This window comes from Nerophis lumbriciformis, linkage group LG38 (assembly GCF_033978685.3).
Source record: "Nerophis lumbriciformis linkage group LG38, RoL_Nlum_v2.1, whole genome shotgun sequence".
Lineage (NCBI taxonomy): Eukaryota > Metazoa > Chordata > Actinopteri > Syngnathiformes > Syngnathidae > Nerophis > Nerophis lumbriciformis.
In genome coordinates, this window is record NC_084585.2 from 13,678,248 (window position 1) to 13,691,208 (window position 12,961).

A 12,961-nucleotide genomic window follows, 5' to 3' on the forward strand; every position below is an offset into this window, starting at 1 on the left:
AAAATAAAAGTTAAAAATAAAAATATTTTTACTAGAAAACATTTTTTATTTAATGTATTGTAACCTTCAGAGGAAGTCACACAAAGTCTGACGCGCTTTTAACCTTTTATTGGCAATCTTATACTAACAACAAGCCCAATTCCAACACATATTCCCTCCCGTGCACGCATGTCCTTCTCTGTGCAGACACACTACACTTCCTCATTCTCTGCCAATCCTGTTTCAGACACGGTGTGTTTACCATCATGGGAAAATTAATATCAATAACACACGAATATAAACATTTAACACTAGCAGGTCGTTACAGTATGAACCGATGTATATAGCTTATTATTTGTGCACTATTGACTAATGATGCACCAAAAATTCAGCCGCTCAAAAATTACTTTGTTCACTGAAACAGCAGTGCCGAAAAAGTTGACATTAAATTTGTATATGTTTTGTTTTGTGTGTGTACATTTTAGGTAGAAGAAGGAACTGTTAAAGGCCTACTGAAATGCGATTTTCTTATTTAAACGGGGATAGCAGGTCCATTCTATGTGTCATACTTGATCATTTCGCGATATTGCCATATTTTTGCTGAAAGGATTTAGTAGAGAACATCGACGATAAAGTTCGCAACTTTTGGTCGCTGATAAAAAAGCCTTGCCTGTACCGGAAGTAGCAGACGATATGCGCGTGACGTCACAGGTTGTGGAGCTCCTCACATCCGCACATAGTTTACAATCATGGCCACCAGCAACGAGAGCGATTCGGACCGAGAAAGCGACGATTTCCCCATTAATTTGAGCGAGGATGAAAGATTTGTGGATGAGGAAAGTGAGAGTGAAGGACTAGAGGGCAGTGGGAGCGATTCAGATAGGGAAGATGCTGTGAGAGGCGGGTGGGACCTGATATTCAGCTGGGAATGACTGTTTATAACAGTAAATAAACACAAGACATATATATACTCATTAGCCACAACACAACCAGGCTTATATTTAATATGACACAAATTAATCCCGCATAACAAACACCTCCCCCCTTCCGTCCATATAACCCGCCAATACAACTCAAACATCTGCACAACACACTCAATCCCACGGCCCAAAGTACCGTTCACCTCCCCAAAGTTCATACAGCACATATATTTCCCCAAAGTCCCCAAAGTTACGTACGTGACATGCACATAGCGGCACGCACATAAGGGCAAGCGATCAAATGTTTGGAAGCCGCAGCTGCATGCGTACTCACGGTACCGTGTCTGCGTATCCAACTCAAAGTCCTCCTGGTAAGAGTCTCTGTTGTCCCAGTTCTCCACAGGACAATGGTAAAGCTTGACTGTCATCTTTCGGGAATGTAAACAATGAAACACCAGCTGTGTTTGTGTTGCTGCAGCCGCCCGCAATACACCGCTTCCCACCTACAGCTTTCTTCTTTGCTGTCTCCATTGTTCATTGAACAAATTGCAAAAGATTCACCAACACAGATGTCCAGAATGCTGTGGAATTTTGCGATGAAAACAGACGACTTAATAGCTGGCCACCATGCTGTCCCAAAATGTCCTCTACAATCCGTGACGTCACGCGAAGACCTCATCATACCGAGACGTTTTCAGCAGGATATTCCGCGCAAAATTTAAAATTGCACTTTAGTAAGCTAACCCGGCCGTATTCGCATGTGTTGCAATGTTAAGATTTCATCATTGATGTATAAACTATCAGACTGCGTGGTCGGTAGTAGTGGATTTCAGTAGGCCTTTAATTAATTTCTTCTCACAAAATTGTGTGTAAATATATATACATAAATATTGGTTTTAAAGGTCTGAAAAGTATTGGGATCGGTTTAAATGTTCTTTATCGTGCATCCCTACGGAGAAAGCGGATGCGGACTCACTGTCAGCTGACCGGCGACGCCAAAGTCCGCCAGCTTGGCTTGACCCTCAGTGTTGAGCAGGATGTTTCCCGCCTTTATGTCTCTATGGATTTTCCTCATGAAGTGAAGATATTCCAAACCCTTCAGAGTCGACTGCAAGATGCTGGCGATTTCCTCTTCCGTGAGCTGCACACGTGCAGAAAGATAAGAAACGAGAAAAACAATCATCGGATTATTCTATTCAGTCATATTTGAAGTTTTTTAAAGTGCTTCCTGTTAATTCAGGTAGCTATTGTACGAGGATTACCGTCTTGCTACGTATTCGGATGATATCGGACACAGATCCGGCCCCGCAGAATTCCATGACAATCCACAGGTCGCTGTTTTTGAAATAGCTGCCGTAGTAGCGCACCACATGTGGACTGGAAAAACAAAAGTGAACAACATCCTCCATTTTCAAGTTCTTTGTCTTATAGCACAAAGTAAACCATCAGCACCAAATAACGCAATCAGGTTTTACAACCTTGAAATGTGAGCATCTTTAAGAACCTACATCTAGTATAAATGCTAAGGACATACATCGCTTGCAAAGAAGGTTCTGCATGCGGTGTGATTAATGAAGGTGACTGTTTAACAAACAAATGCCAGCCACCTGTTGCACTGCTGCATGATGGAGATCTCTTTGATGATCTCCTGCAGGTCTGACTCCACCGGCACTTGTTTGATGGCCACAATCTCTCCAGTCTGTTTGTAATGGGCCTTGAACACGCAGCCGTACGACCTGCAGCGCAACGTCAACAGGAAGTTGAGAAATAGGAAGCGAAGAGGAGTGACAAGAGAGAAAGACGTGGGCGACTTACCCTTCACCCAACTTCTCCAGGATGTCAAACACTTCCTCTGGCTGCTTGGTGAGGCTGTCCTCACTCAGCTTCTTCAGCTGCCTGTAACACACACACACACACACAAAAAAAATTTAGCAAAAACAAGGGGGTAGAGGGGGAACTGCACTTTTATAGAATTTTGCGTATCATTCACAATCTCTATGTAAGACAAGAACTCATATGTTTATCTTTGTTATGCATTCTAACTCGGAAAATACTACTAGTACAAGGTGGCTAACAATGCAGCTAATGAGAGTACACTGCTCCACCTATAAAGCCCTCTAAAAAAACATCCAAACACTGCCAACAATACTCCATTTACATTTGTGACCTGAATATTACGAAGTATTAGTGATATTGTATTATAAGCATTTACGCAGACAAACTATTTTTAGCTGCGCTGTGATCACAGAGACCTAACTAGCTTATGACCCCTTTGAGAACGGGATGCTGCATCTCAAGGGGCTATCCCAAATAAATTGTATTGATATTTATTAAATTAATGCTGCTGTATTGACATTTGTAGCCGGAGGGATGGTGTATCGCCTCTGAGCTGGTGAAAGTTAATTCTACATTATAAATCACCTGTTTAGGAGAAGGGTGTGGCCCTAAACCGAGAAGTTGGTACTGTATACTTTGGCATCCAACTTACACCTGGAGATGACGAGAAACATACGAAAATACGCTAGTTAACGGCACTTTTTTTACCCTTTGTAGGATTATGATTAATTTTTCATCTAAACGGGAAGATATGAACATCCCATCAGTCGGCATCCTAGTGAGAATAGACAGAGACGGGTGGGGCCATTAACCAAGAAGTTGGTATACTTTGACATCAAACTTACACCCGCAGATGACGAGAAAGACACAAAAAGACGCAAGTTAGCGGCACTTTTTTTTTAACCCTTTGTGAGGATTATGATTAGTTTTTCATCTAAACGGGAAGATATGAACATCCCATCAGTCTGCATCCTAGTGAAAGTAGACATTGTACAGTAAGTGGTTGTGTTATTACGTTCGAAGTGTGTATATCTTGTTCAGCACTTAGCAATACTGCTGCATGATGCTTAATGTTGGTTGTTGAAGGGACTAGTGAACATTGTGATGCTTCTGTGAAATTAATATGCCTTTGTATGCTAAAATAAGCAAAATAAGTAAATATTACATGTGATTATGAATGTGCCTGTTATTACATTACATACGTACATACACTATATTGCCAAAATTATTTGGCCACCTGCCTTGACTCACATATGAACTTGAAGTGCCATCCCATCCCTAACCCATAGGGTTCAATGTGATGTCGCTCCACTTTTTGCAGCTTTTACAGCTTCAACTCTTCTGGGAAAGCGGTCCACAAGGTTGCGGGGTGTGTTTATAGGAATTTTCCACCATTCTTCCAAAAGTGCATTGGTGAGATCACACACTGAAGTTGGTCGAGAAGGCCTGGCTCTCAGTCTCTGTTCTAATTCATCTTAAAGGTGTTCTATCGGGTTCAGGTCAGGACTCTGCGCAGGCCAGTCAAGTTCATCCACACCAGACTGTCATCTATGTCTTTATGGACCTTGTTTTGTGCACTGTCATGTTAGAAGAGGAAGGGGTCCGCTCCAAACTGTTCCCACAAGGTTGGGAACATGGAATTGTCCAAAATGTTTTGGTATCCTGGAGCATTCAAAGTTCCTTTCACTGGAACTAAGGGGCCAAGCCCAACTCCTGAAAAACAACCCCACACTATAATTCCTCCTCCACCAAATTTCGCACTCGGCACAATGCAGTCCGAAATGTACCGTTCTCCTGGCAACCTCCAAACCCAGAGTCGTCCATCAGATTGCCAGATGGAAAAGCGTGATTCATCACTCCACTGCTCTAGAGTCCAATGGCGACGTGCTTTACACCACTGCATCCGACGCTTTGAATTGGACTTGGCTTAGATGCAGCCATGGAAACCCATTCCATGAAGCTCTCTGCATACTGTACGTGGGCTAATTGGAAGCTCAAATGTAGGTGACCTCTTTGCACAATGCGCTTCAGCATCCGCTGACCCCTCTCTGTTAGTTTACGTGGCCTACCACTTTGTGGCTGAGTTGCTGTTGCTCCCAAACTCTTCTATTTTCTTATAATAAAGCCAACAGTTGACTTTGGAATATTTAGGAGCAAGGAAATTTCACGACTGGATTTGTTGCACAGGTTGCATCCTATGACAGTTCCACGCTGGAAATCACTGAGCTCCTGAGAGCGGCCCATTCTTTCACAAATGTTTGTAGAAACAGTCTCCATGCCTAAGTGCTTGATTTGATACACCTGTGGCCGGGCCAAGTGATTAGGACACCTGATTCTCATCATTTGGATAGGTGGCCATATACTTTTGGCAATATAGTGTACTTATAAAATGATGATGGTGGCTTTTGGATGTTTTAGAGCGCTTCATCGACTCCTTTTTAACTGACTTTTGTGAGCGTTTATTTACGAGTCAGAATGTTTTTTTTTTTTAAACGTGTGCCTTTCTCACATAAGGATTGTGAATGACAGAGAAAATTCTAAAAAAAAAGTACAGTCCCTCTTTCAGAGAAAAATAATATTTATGTGGACACATTAATGTTTTTATACTATTAACTAAGGATGGGCAATATGGCTTAAAATCTATATCACAATATATATTGCAGCCTCCTGCGATAACGATATAAATATCGATATAATATCTGGTATATAAATGATAATAGAACCATTTTAAAACAGGTTACTAAGGCTCCTAATTTATCTTCTGACATATGCAGTAACATACTCCGTCATTTCCAGTTGTAATATTTTCTCAACTATCATCAATGCACTTGCTCTAATTTATTGTTAATATCTGGCTACTATATGTTGTAACATGGTTCTAGGTACACGTCTGTTAAAACGTAATATTCACTTATTCTTCTGTTTGGATACTTTACGTTAGTTTTGGGCGATACTACAAATGTGGGTATCGAATCGATCCAATACCAAGTAGTTACAGGGGCAGTATCATAACAATGCTGATACTGAGACTTAAAATGTTTAAGACAAAAACAAAAACACAGGATGTTTTTGATGATAATCAATTGAATATTACAATTATATTCTACAATTGGTTCTGATTTAAATCCTTTGGTTTTTGCTCCTAAGGTCCTTCTGCGTCCAGTGACTTATTTGTTGAGTTTGTAAACAATAACAAAAACAACAAAAAAATGTTGATATTAGAAAAATATCAATTTAACTACCATAGGATGGATCTAATAATGATATTATACTTATCGTTACGTTCGATATTTATGGTTAGCGGATAGTATATCCTCCAACGGTGTGTAATGTAGCATGTTTAGATATTCCACGTCCTGCAGGGATGATATTTGTAAAAAAAAAAAAAAAACAGATTATTTGCCGCCTTGGAAGCTGACTTTGAACTGGCTTTGACATTAGCTATTATGCAAAAATGTTTTTGTTCGCTTGTCGCTGTTAATTTTGCAGACACAGCTAGAATGTCTAATCAATATGCATTATCACAATGCAATGACAGTATTAAAAACTCTACCGTCGGCCAAATGTAAATCATTTATATTGTCTGTATCTGCATTAGCAAGAATGCGCCTGTTCAACATGGGTTGAACTAATCTCAGTGAGGACTTTATTTCCATCTCAGACTGTCACGGCAAGCCAGAAGACAAAAATACACTTGACTCTTTATAGATAAGGAAACCTAAAAATATCCCTTATGAAGTTTGTAACATCAAACATCAGCAACGGCTCTTTACAATATGAACACAAATAGAACAGTAAAAATGTGCACACGTCTCTTAAAGTCAAATCTGCTTTCAAAATCCCTCTGATCATCCTCAATTCAAGTCCACGACTGGGTGCAAATATTAGAAACAGCTCTCAGTATGACACAGTAAGAATGACAAACATATTTGTGAATGGATATTTCTCTGGCAGTGTCAATCAAAAGTCAACACTATTATTGTTGTAAAATGTTTGTACTGAGCTGATCTGATGGTGTTGCTAACAATCTGTCCTAATCTTGTCCTAATCTGTTCCAGTTATGATGAGAATGGCAGGACTTCAAGATGAGTACTATGAACATGATGATGAGTAGAACAGGAAAGTCTGATAAGACAAAACAATGTTCAAACCCAGACAATATTTGTAAGCCAACCAGGAGTCAACAAAGGGAGTAGAGAAGTCTTTAAAATCAATTCAAGGATGACAACCACATTAGGGCTGAAACGACGCGTCGACGTAGTCGACGTCATCGGTTACGTAAATACGTCGAGGACGTTTTTGTTCGTCGACGCGTCGCATATTTACGTCACACTACCGTCATGGCGGAGCGCAAAGCAGACGATGCGAGCGGTGCGAGCGAGGGGAAAAAAGCACGCCAAAAGTCGTCAAAAGTGTGGGAGTATTTCAATAAACGGCCTAAGAAGAAACGCTACTTTTACTCCGCTACTTTTATCTACATTCAGCTCGCTACTCGCTACTAATTTTTATCGATCTGTTAATGCACGCTTTGTTTGTTTTGGTCTGTCAGACAGACCTTCAAAGTGCCTGCCTTACTGGTGACGTTTCACTTCGTTCCACCAATCAGATGCAGTCACTGGTGACGTTGGACCAATCAAACAGAGCCAGGGGTCACATGACCTGACTGGCTCCGAGCTAACTTCGGGTGTTACCATTTAGTGGTCAATTGTACGGAATATGCACTGTACTGTGCAATCTACTAATAAAAGTTCCAATCAATCAATCAAAAGTGTGAAGGAAAAAAGACCCTTTTTTTATTTCAACCGTAAAGACTGACTGCACAGTTCCTGTCTTCACAATAAAAGTCCCGCTCCATCGCGCCTGCGCTTTCAAAATAAGAGTCTCCGAAAGCCAGCGCAAACAAGCTAGCAAGCTACGGAGTTTGCCGCCAATGTATTTCTTGTAAAGGGTATAAAAACGAATATGGAAGGTGGACAAATAAGATGCCAAATAACAACCACTTTCATGTGGTATTAGACAGAAAGGAGGAACTTTTTTTCTCCTCCATTTGAAAACGTGGACGTTACCAGCACTGCTTCCTGATTACAATCAATGCAAGTCATCACAATCAGGTAATACACCAACTTATATTCTTGTCTTCATGAAAGAAAGGAATCTATATGTTAAACATGCATGTATAATTATTAAAACACCTTTAACATGTAAACAAAAACGGCAAAATAAATAAATATAAAGTATATACTGTATATATCAATGTATGTATGTATGTATATATATATATATATATATATATATATATATATATATATATATATATATATATATGTGTGTGTGTGTGTGTGTGTGTGTGTGTATATATATATACACATATATATATATATATATATATATATATATATATATATATATATGATATGTGTGTGTATGTTACTCAGTACTTGAGTAGTTTTTTCACAACATACTTTTTACTTTTACTCAAGTAAATATTTGGGTGACTACTCCTTACTTTTACTTGAGTAATAAATCTCTAAAGTAACAGTACTCTTACTTGAGTACAATTTCTGGCTACTCTACCCACCTCTGCTAATAATGTTGTTGTATGCACACTGTGTCGAGCGGAAATGGCCTATCATAGCAGCACAACGGTAGCGTTCTTGCCATCACCATCAACTAGTCAATCGTCCGCGTGAGTATACGTTGTCATCATTACACAAAAACATGAATGTGTCATTTGTATCTGCGTTGTAAATTCATAAACTAAAGCACCGTTTCGCTCTGAGAGGAGCGTTTGGCGTGCCTGTTCAGTGTTTACAAAGACGCGCTCCTCTTTAACGCTAACGTTAATTAGTTGTGCAAATACCTTTTACAACATTAACAATTACGTATACTATGTACAAACGAACAATTAACTTTCACTTTAATCATACTATCATTGTTGTGTTATTAAGCAAAATAAGCAAAAGTTTTACTTTTGTTGAAATGTTTACACTGTTGTTACAGAATATTTCGTTTTGCACTTTTTTGTATTGGATGTTTATCTTTATTTTTGCACATTTTAGCAAATAAGCAATACTTTTACTTTTGTTGAAATGTTTACACTGTTGTTACAGAATATTTCCGTTTTGCACTTTTTTGAATTGGATGTTTATCTTTATTTTTGCACATTTTAAAGCAAAATAAGCAATACTTTTACTTTTGAAATGCTTATACTATTGCAGAATATTAAGATTTGCACTGGATGTTTACTTTTATATTTGCACATTAAAAGCAAATAAGCTACTTTTAATTTTGTTAAATGTTTACATTGTTACAGAATATTTTGTCATGTTGTTGTCAATGTTGACTGAGTGGCCATACTTTTTTTTTTGTAAATAAAAGCCATGCCTTTTGAAAAAACTGGCCTACATTTATTTTTTCATCTTCATTTTAAATAAAAAAAATAATCGGTAAAAGGAAAAATAATCTATAGATTAATCGAAAAAATAATCTATAGATTAACCGATTAATCGAAAAAATAATCTATAGATTAATCGATAGAAAAATAATCGTTAGCTGCAGCCTTAAACCACATCATATTTGACTATGGATGTACTATTTACAGTCTTGGCGCGACCAATAACTTAAACCTGCTCGTAATAGTGTTTTTAGAGAGACCATCAACTTGAACATTCTAGTAAGTTTTTACACCAACAAATAACTTAAACCTGCCCTTTATAATTACTAATAACTTACACCTGTTCTATACAGATTTTTAGAATGACTAATCATTTGAACCTGTTTTAGTGCTACCAAAAACTTGATCTAGCAAGTAACGGTTTTTGGAGTGACCAACAACTTGGAGTTTATAGAAACAATGACTTTAGAGCAACAAATACGTTCGCTATATTTTTTTAGAATAAAACAATACCATGAGTCTACAAGTAATAAAGACTTTAAAGCTACCATTGATTGAAAGCTGAGCGTGAGTCGTAACAAAGTGTTGCAAGTGAGCAATAACTTGTTGGCTACAAAACCTGGAACATGTTCGCTAACGAGTCTTAAAAAAAGAATGAATCCTTCTTGTATTAAAGTCTTTAGGAGAAGCCAATAACTTCAAGCTGCAAGTAAAAGTCTTTAGATTGACAAACACTTACAAAGCCTTTAGATAGACCAGCTGATGGTAATAAAGACTTGAAAGCGTCCGATATATTGAAGCGGACTGTAACAAAGTGTTGCGATACTGAGTGACCAATAACTTGGAACATCCATCCATCCATTTTCTACCGCTTATTCCCTTTGGGGTTGCGGGGGGCGTTGGAGCCTATCTCAGCTACAATCGGGCGGAACATGTCAGCTACAAATTTTTAAAACTAATAATTTGAATCTGTAAGTTAAAAAGTCTTTCGAGTGACCAATAACGTGATTCTGCTAGTAAAAGTCTTTAGAGCAGTGATTCTTAACATTGTTGAAGGTACCCAACCAGTTTCATATGCGCATTCACCGAACCCTTCTTCAGTGAAAAATAAAAAATAAAAATTTTCAAATTCAAGACAAAGTTGTATGTTTTTTTTTACTGGTGCACGAAATGAACCGTGCATGAACATCACCTTGTTCAAAGAACAAAACCAACACAGTGCATGAACTCATAACAAATTACACACATGCAAATCAGATGGAAAATTAGAGGGAACATCGTTTGGGGGTATTCTTAATACGCCGATAGGGAGAAGTTTTTATGTACAAGATGAGTCGGGTGTGTTTTGACCTCCACGGCGGAGGCTCCGCCGAACCCCTGAGGCCGACTCACCAAACCCCTAGGGTTCGACCGAACCCAGGTTAAGAACCACTGCTTTAGAGTGACCAATAACTTGGAGCTGCAAGTAAAGTCTATAGATTGACAGAGTAGTTAAAAAAAAAAAAGGCTTCAGAAAGACCAGCTGCTAGTAAAAATGACTTTAAAGCGTCCAATGAATTAAAGCTGACTGTAACAAAGACTTGCGATACTGAGTAACCAATAACTTGAAACATGTTAGCTACAATTTTTGAAGACCAATATCCTGCTAGTAATGGTCTTTGGAACGACCAGTAACTTGGAGCTGCAAGTAAAGTCTATAGATTGACAAACACATTTTTTTTAAAGCTACTAGTAAAAAAGACTTTTAACGCGTCCAATGAATTAAAGCTGACTGTAACAAAGACCTGCCCTGCGATGAGATGGCGACTTGTCCAGGGTGTACCCCGCCTTCCGCCCGATTGTAGCTGAGATAGGCTCCAGCGCCCCCCGCGACCCCGAAGGGAATAAGCGGTAGAAAATGGATGGATGGATGTAACAAAGACTTGCGATACCTAGTACAATAACTTGAAACGTGTTGGCTACAATTTTTTAAGACCAATGTCCTGCTAGTAATGGTCTTCAGAACGACCAATAACTTTGAGCTGCAAGTAACAAAGTATTTAGATTAGATTTAGAGAGATCAATAGTTTGAGTCTGCTAGTAGTAAAGACTTTAAAGCAACCAATAACTTGAAGGTAAGCAAAACGTGTATAACATAGTTAACGTCTTTAAAAAAACACTAACTTGAACCTGTCCGTTACAATGTCTTGAGAGCGATCAATAACTTGAGCATGCTGGAGTACTAGAGTGAGATCTATCTGCAGAGAGACAAGGATGATTGCTGTCAATCAGTTAACGCTAGTAAATGTAATAATAGTGAAGATAGTCTTCACAGGACTTGGTGTGAAGCTGCTAACGTTCTTCCAATGGCAGAGGTGAGACATACAGGCAAAGGAGACAGTAGTGTTACCTGCGAGGATGGTTCCGCATCTGCACTTTGTCCTTGTTCTCCATGCTGGTCGTCAGCTCAACTTATTCCCGAGTCCGCAGACGAACTCGACCAGCTTGTCTCCACCGGCCTCCCACGAGATAACCTGCCAAATGGCTAACAGCTAAGTCAGTTTGGGGTCGAGCAGCCAGCCGTTAAAAATGCTAGCTGTTATCGTGCTAAGTGGCTAGCAGCTAGTTGTACAGCAGCGTCGCCGTTAAAAAAGAGATTTAATGTGCTTCTCATATCATAAGACGAAGTGCTCTTATTGTGCACGTCCCTCTCGGACATGGTCCCCCTGTCAGCATGTCCATGCTCCTCCAGTGTGGGGACAACTTAAGACTTGTTGAACAGTGCAAGTGGAGACACTTCGGAGGAACCAGGAAGAGCAGAAGCAGGAAGGCGGGACAAAGCATGTAGTGCCGGATGAGACCGACAGAGGGCGGCAGAAACCAGTCTAGTTCATTTACAAAGTGTAATGAACCTGTAATGTCATTACTTTGACAAATGACATGTTAAAACAATCGTTATAAACAATGTAAACGGACTGTTTTGATAAACTGTGAGGAGAACACATTAGTAGAAAATGAACTAATTATGGCGATATAAGATGTATATACTGTGTATATATATATATATATACTGTGTATATATATATATATTGTCAGAGGCAGATATTTACATATATCCATATTTAAGTGTTACTTCTTTACTTTCATAGTCATATTACAAGACACCTAGTGTTCTTCCTGTTGTTCTCTTTTGGTTGTCTGCAAGTACTGTATGTGTCAACCTTGAAGTTGTGGTATGCAGGGAGAAGCTATAACTCCTTTCTCTTATCTGTTCCTGTGCCCAGCTGGGGAGGACAATGGGTATGTGTTCGGGCTGGAGGAAGAGACAACGAGGGTGGGAGCAAGAGACACTTTATAGATGAGGTTTCCGTATTTCAGATCAGATCATTTTAGCTGCGCTAGTGAACGCTTGCTGTACTGGATTGGTCTCACGTTTATTTTCAAAGCTTTGAAAATAAATCACAAAATACCCAATCTGTCTGGTGGTCAAATTGAACTCAGCTTATGTGTCATCAAAAGAACTTGGGCGTGATCAGCAACTTAAATTCCCTGGGAGGAACATCTGGTCCGAACGCAACAATATGTTATATTGCTACTATGGTACATTTTTAGTCTACTTTATACCTGCATTATTCTTTCCATCCTTTGTAACTGAGCTACTGTGTGGAACAAGTTCCCTTGTGGATCAATAATGTTTGTCTAATTCTAAGTCTAATCACTCTTACATCGGAGTCATCTATCCATTCCTTTTTTTTTACTGCTTATCCTTCTCGGTCACGAGAGGGGGCTGGAGCCTATTCCTGCTGCACTCGGGCGGAAGGCAGGGTCCACCCTGGACAAGTCGCTACCTCAT

The 12,961-nt window shown here is 39.2% G+C and overlaps 1 protein-coding gene across 1 annotated transcript in view; it reads right to left on the reverse strand.

Annotated features, from left to right (window-relative positions):
• Nucleotides 1-11,933, reverse strand: part of LOC133578411 (serine/threonine-protein kinase 4-like) — a 35,857-nt gene extending 23,924 nt beyond the window's left edge. Inside the window, exons 1-5 of the mRNA XM_061932829.1 lie at nucleotides 11,519-11,933; nucleotides 2,715-2,795; nucleotides 2,507-2,635; nucleotides 2,162-2,276; nucleotides 1,876-2,040 (exon numbers count right to left, since the gene is read on the reverse strand). Of these exons, the coding sequence (XP_061788813.1) occupies nucleotides 1,876-2,040; nucleotides 2,162-2,276; nucleotides 2,507-2,635; nucleotides 2,715-2,795; nucleotides 11,519-11,562 (534 nt within the window). The 5' untranslated portion in view covers nucleotides 11,563-11,933. The remainder of the gene's footprint in view (nucleotides 1-1,875; nucleotides 2,041-2,161; nucleotides 2,277-2,506; nucleotides 2,636-2,714; nucleotides 2,796-11,518) is intronic.
• Between the last annotated feature and the right edge of the window lie 1,028 nt (nucleotides 11,934-12,961).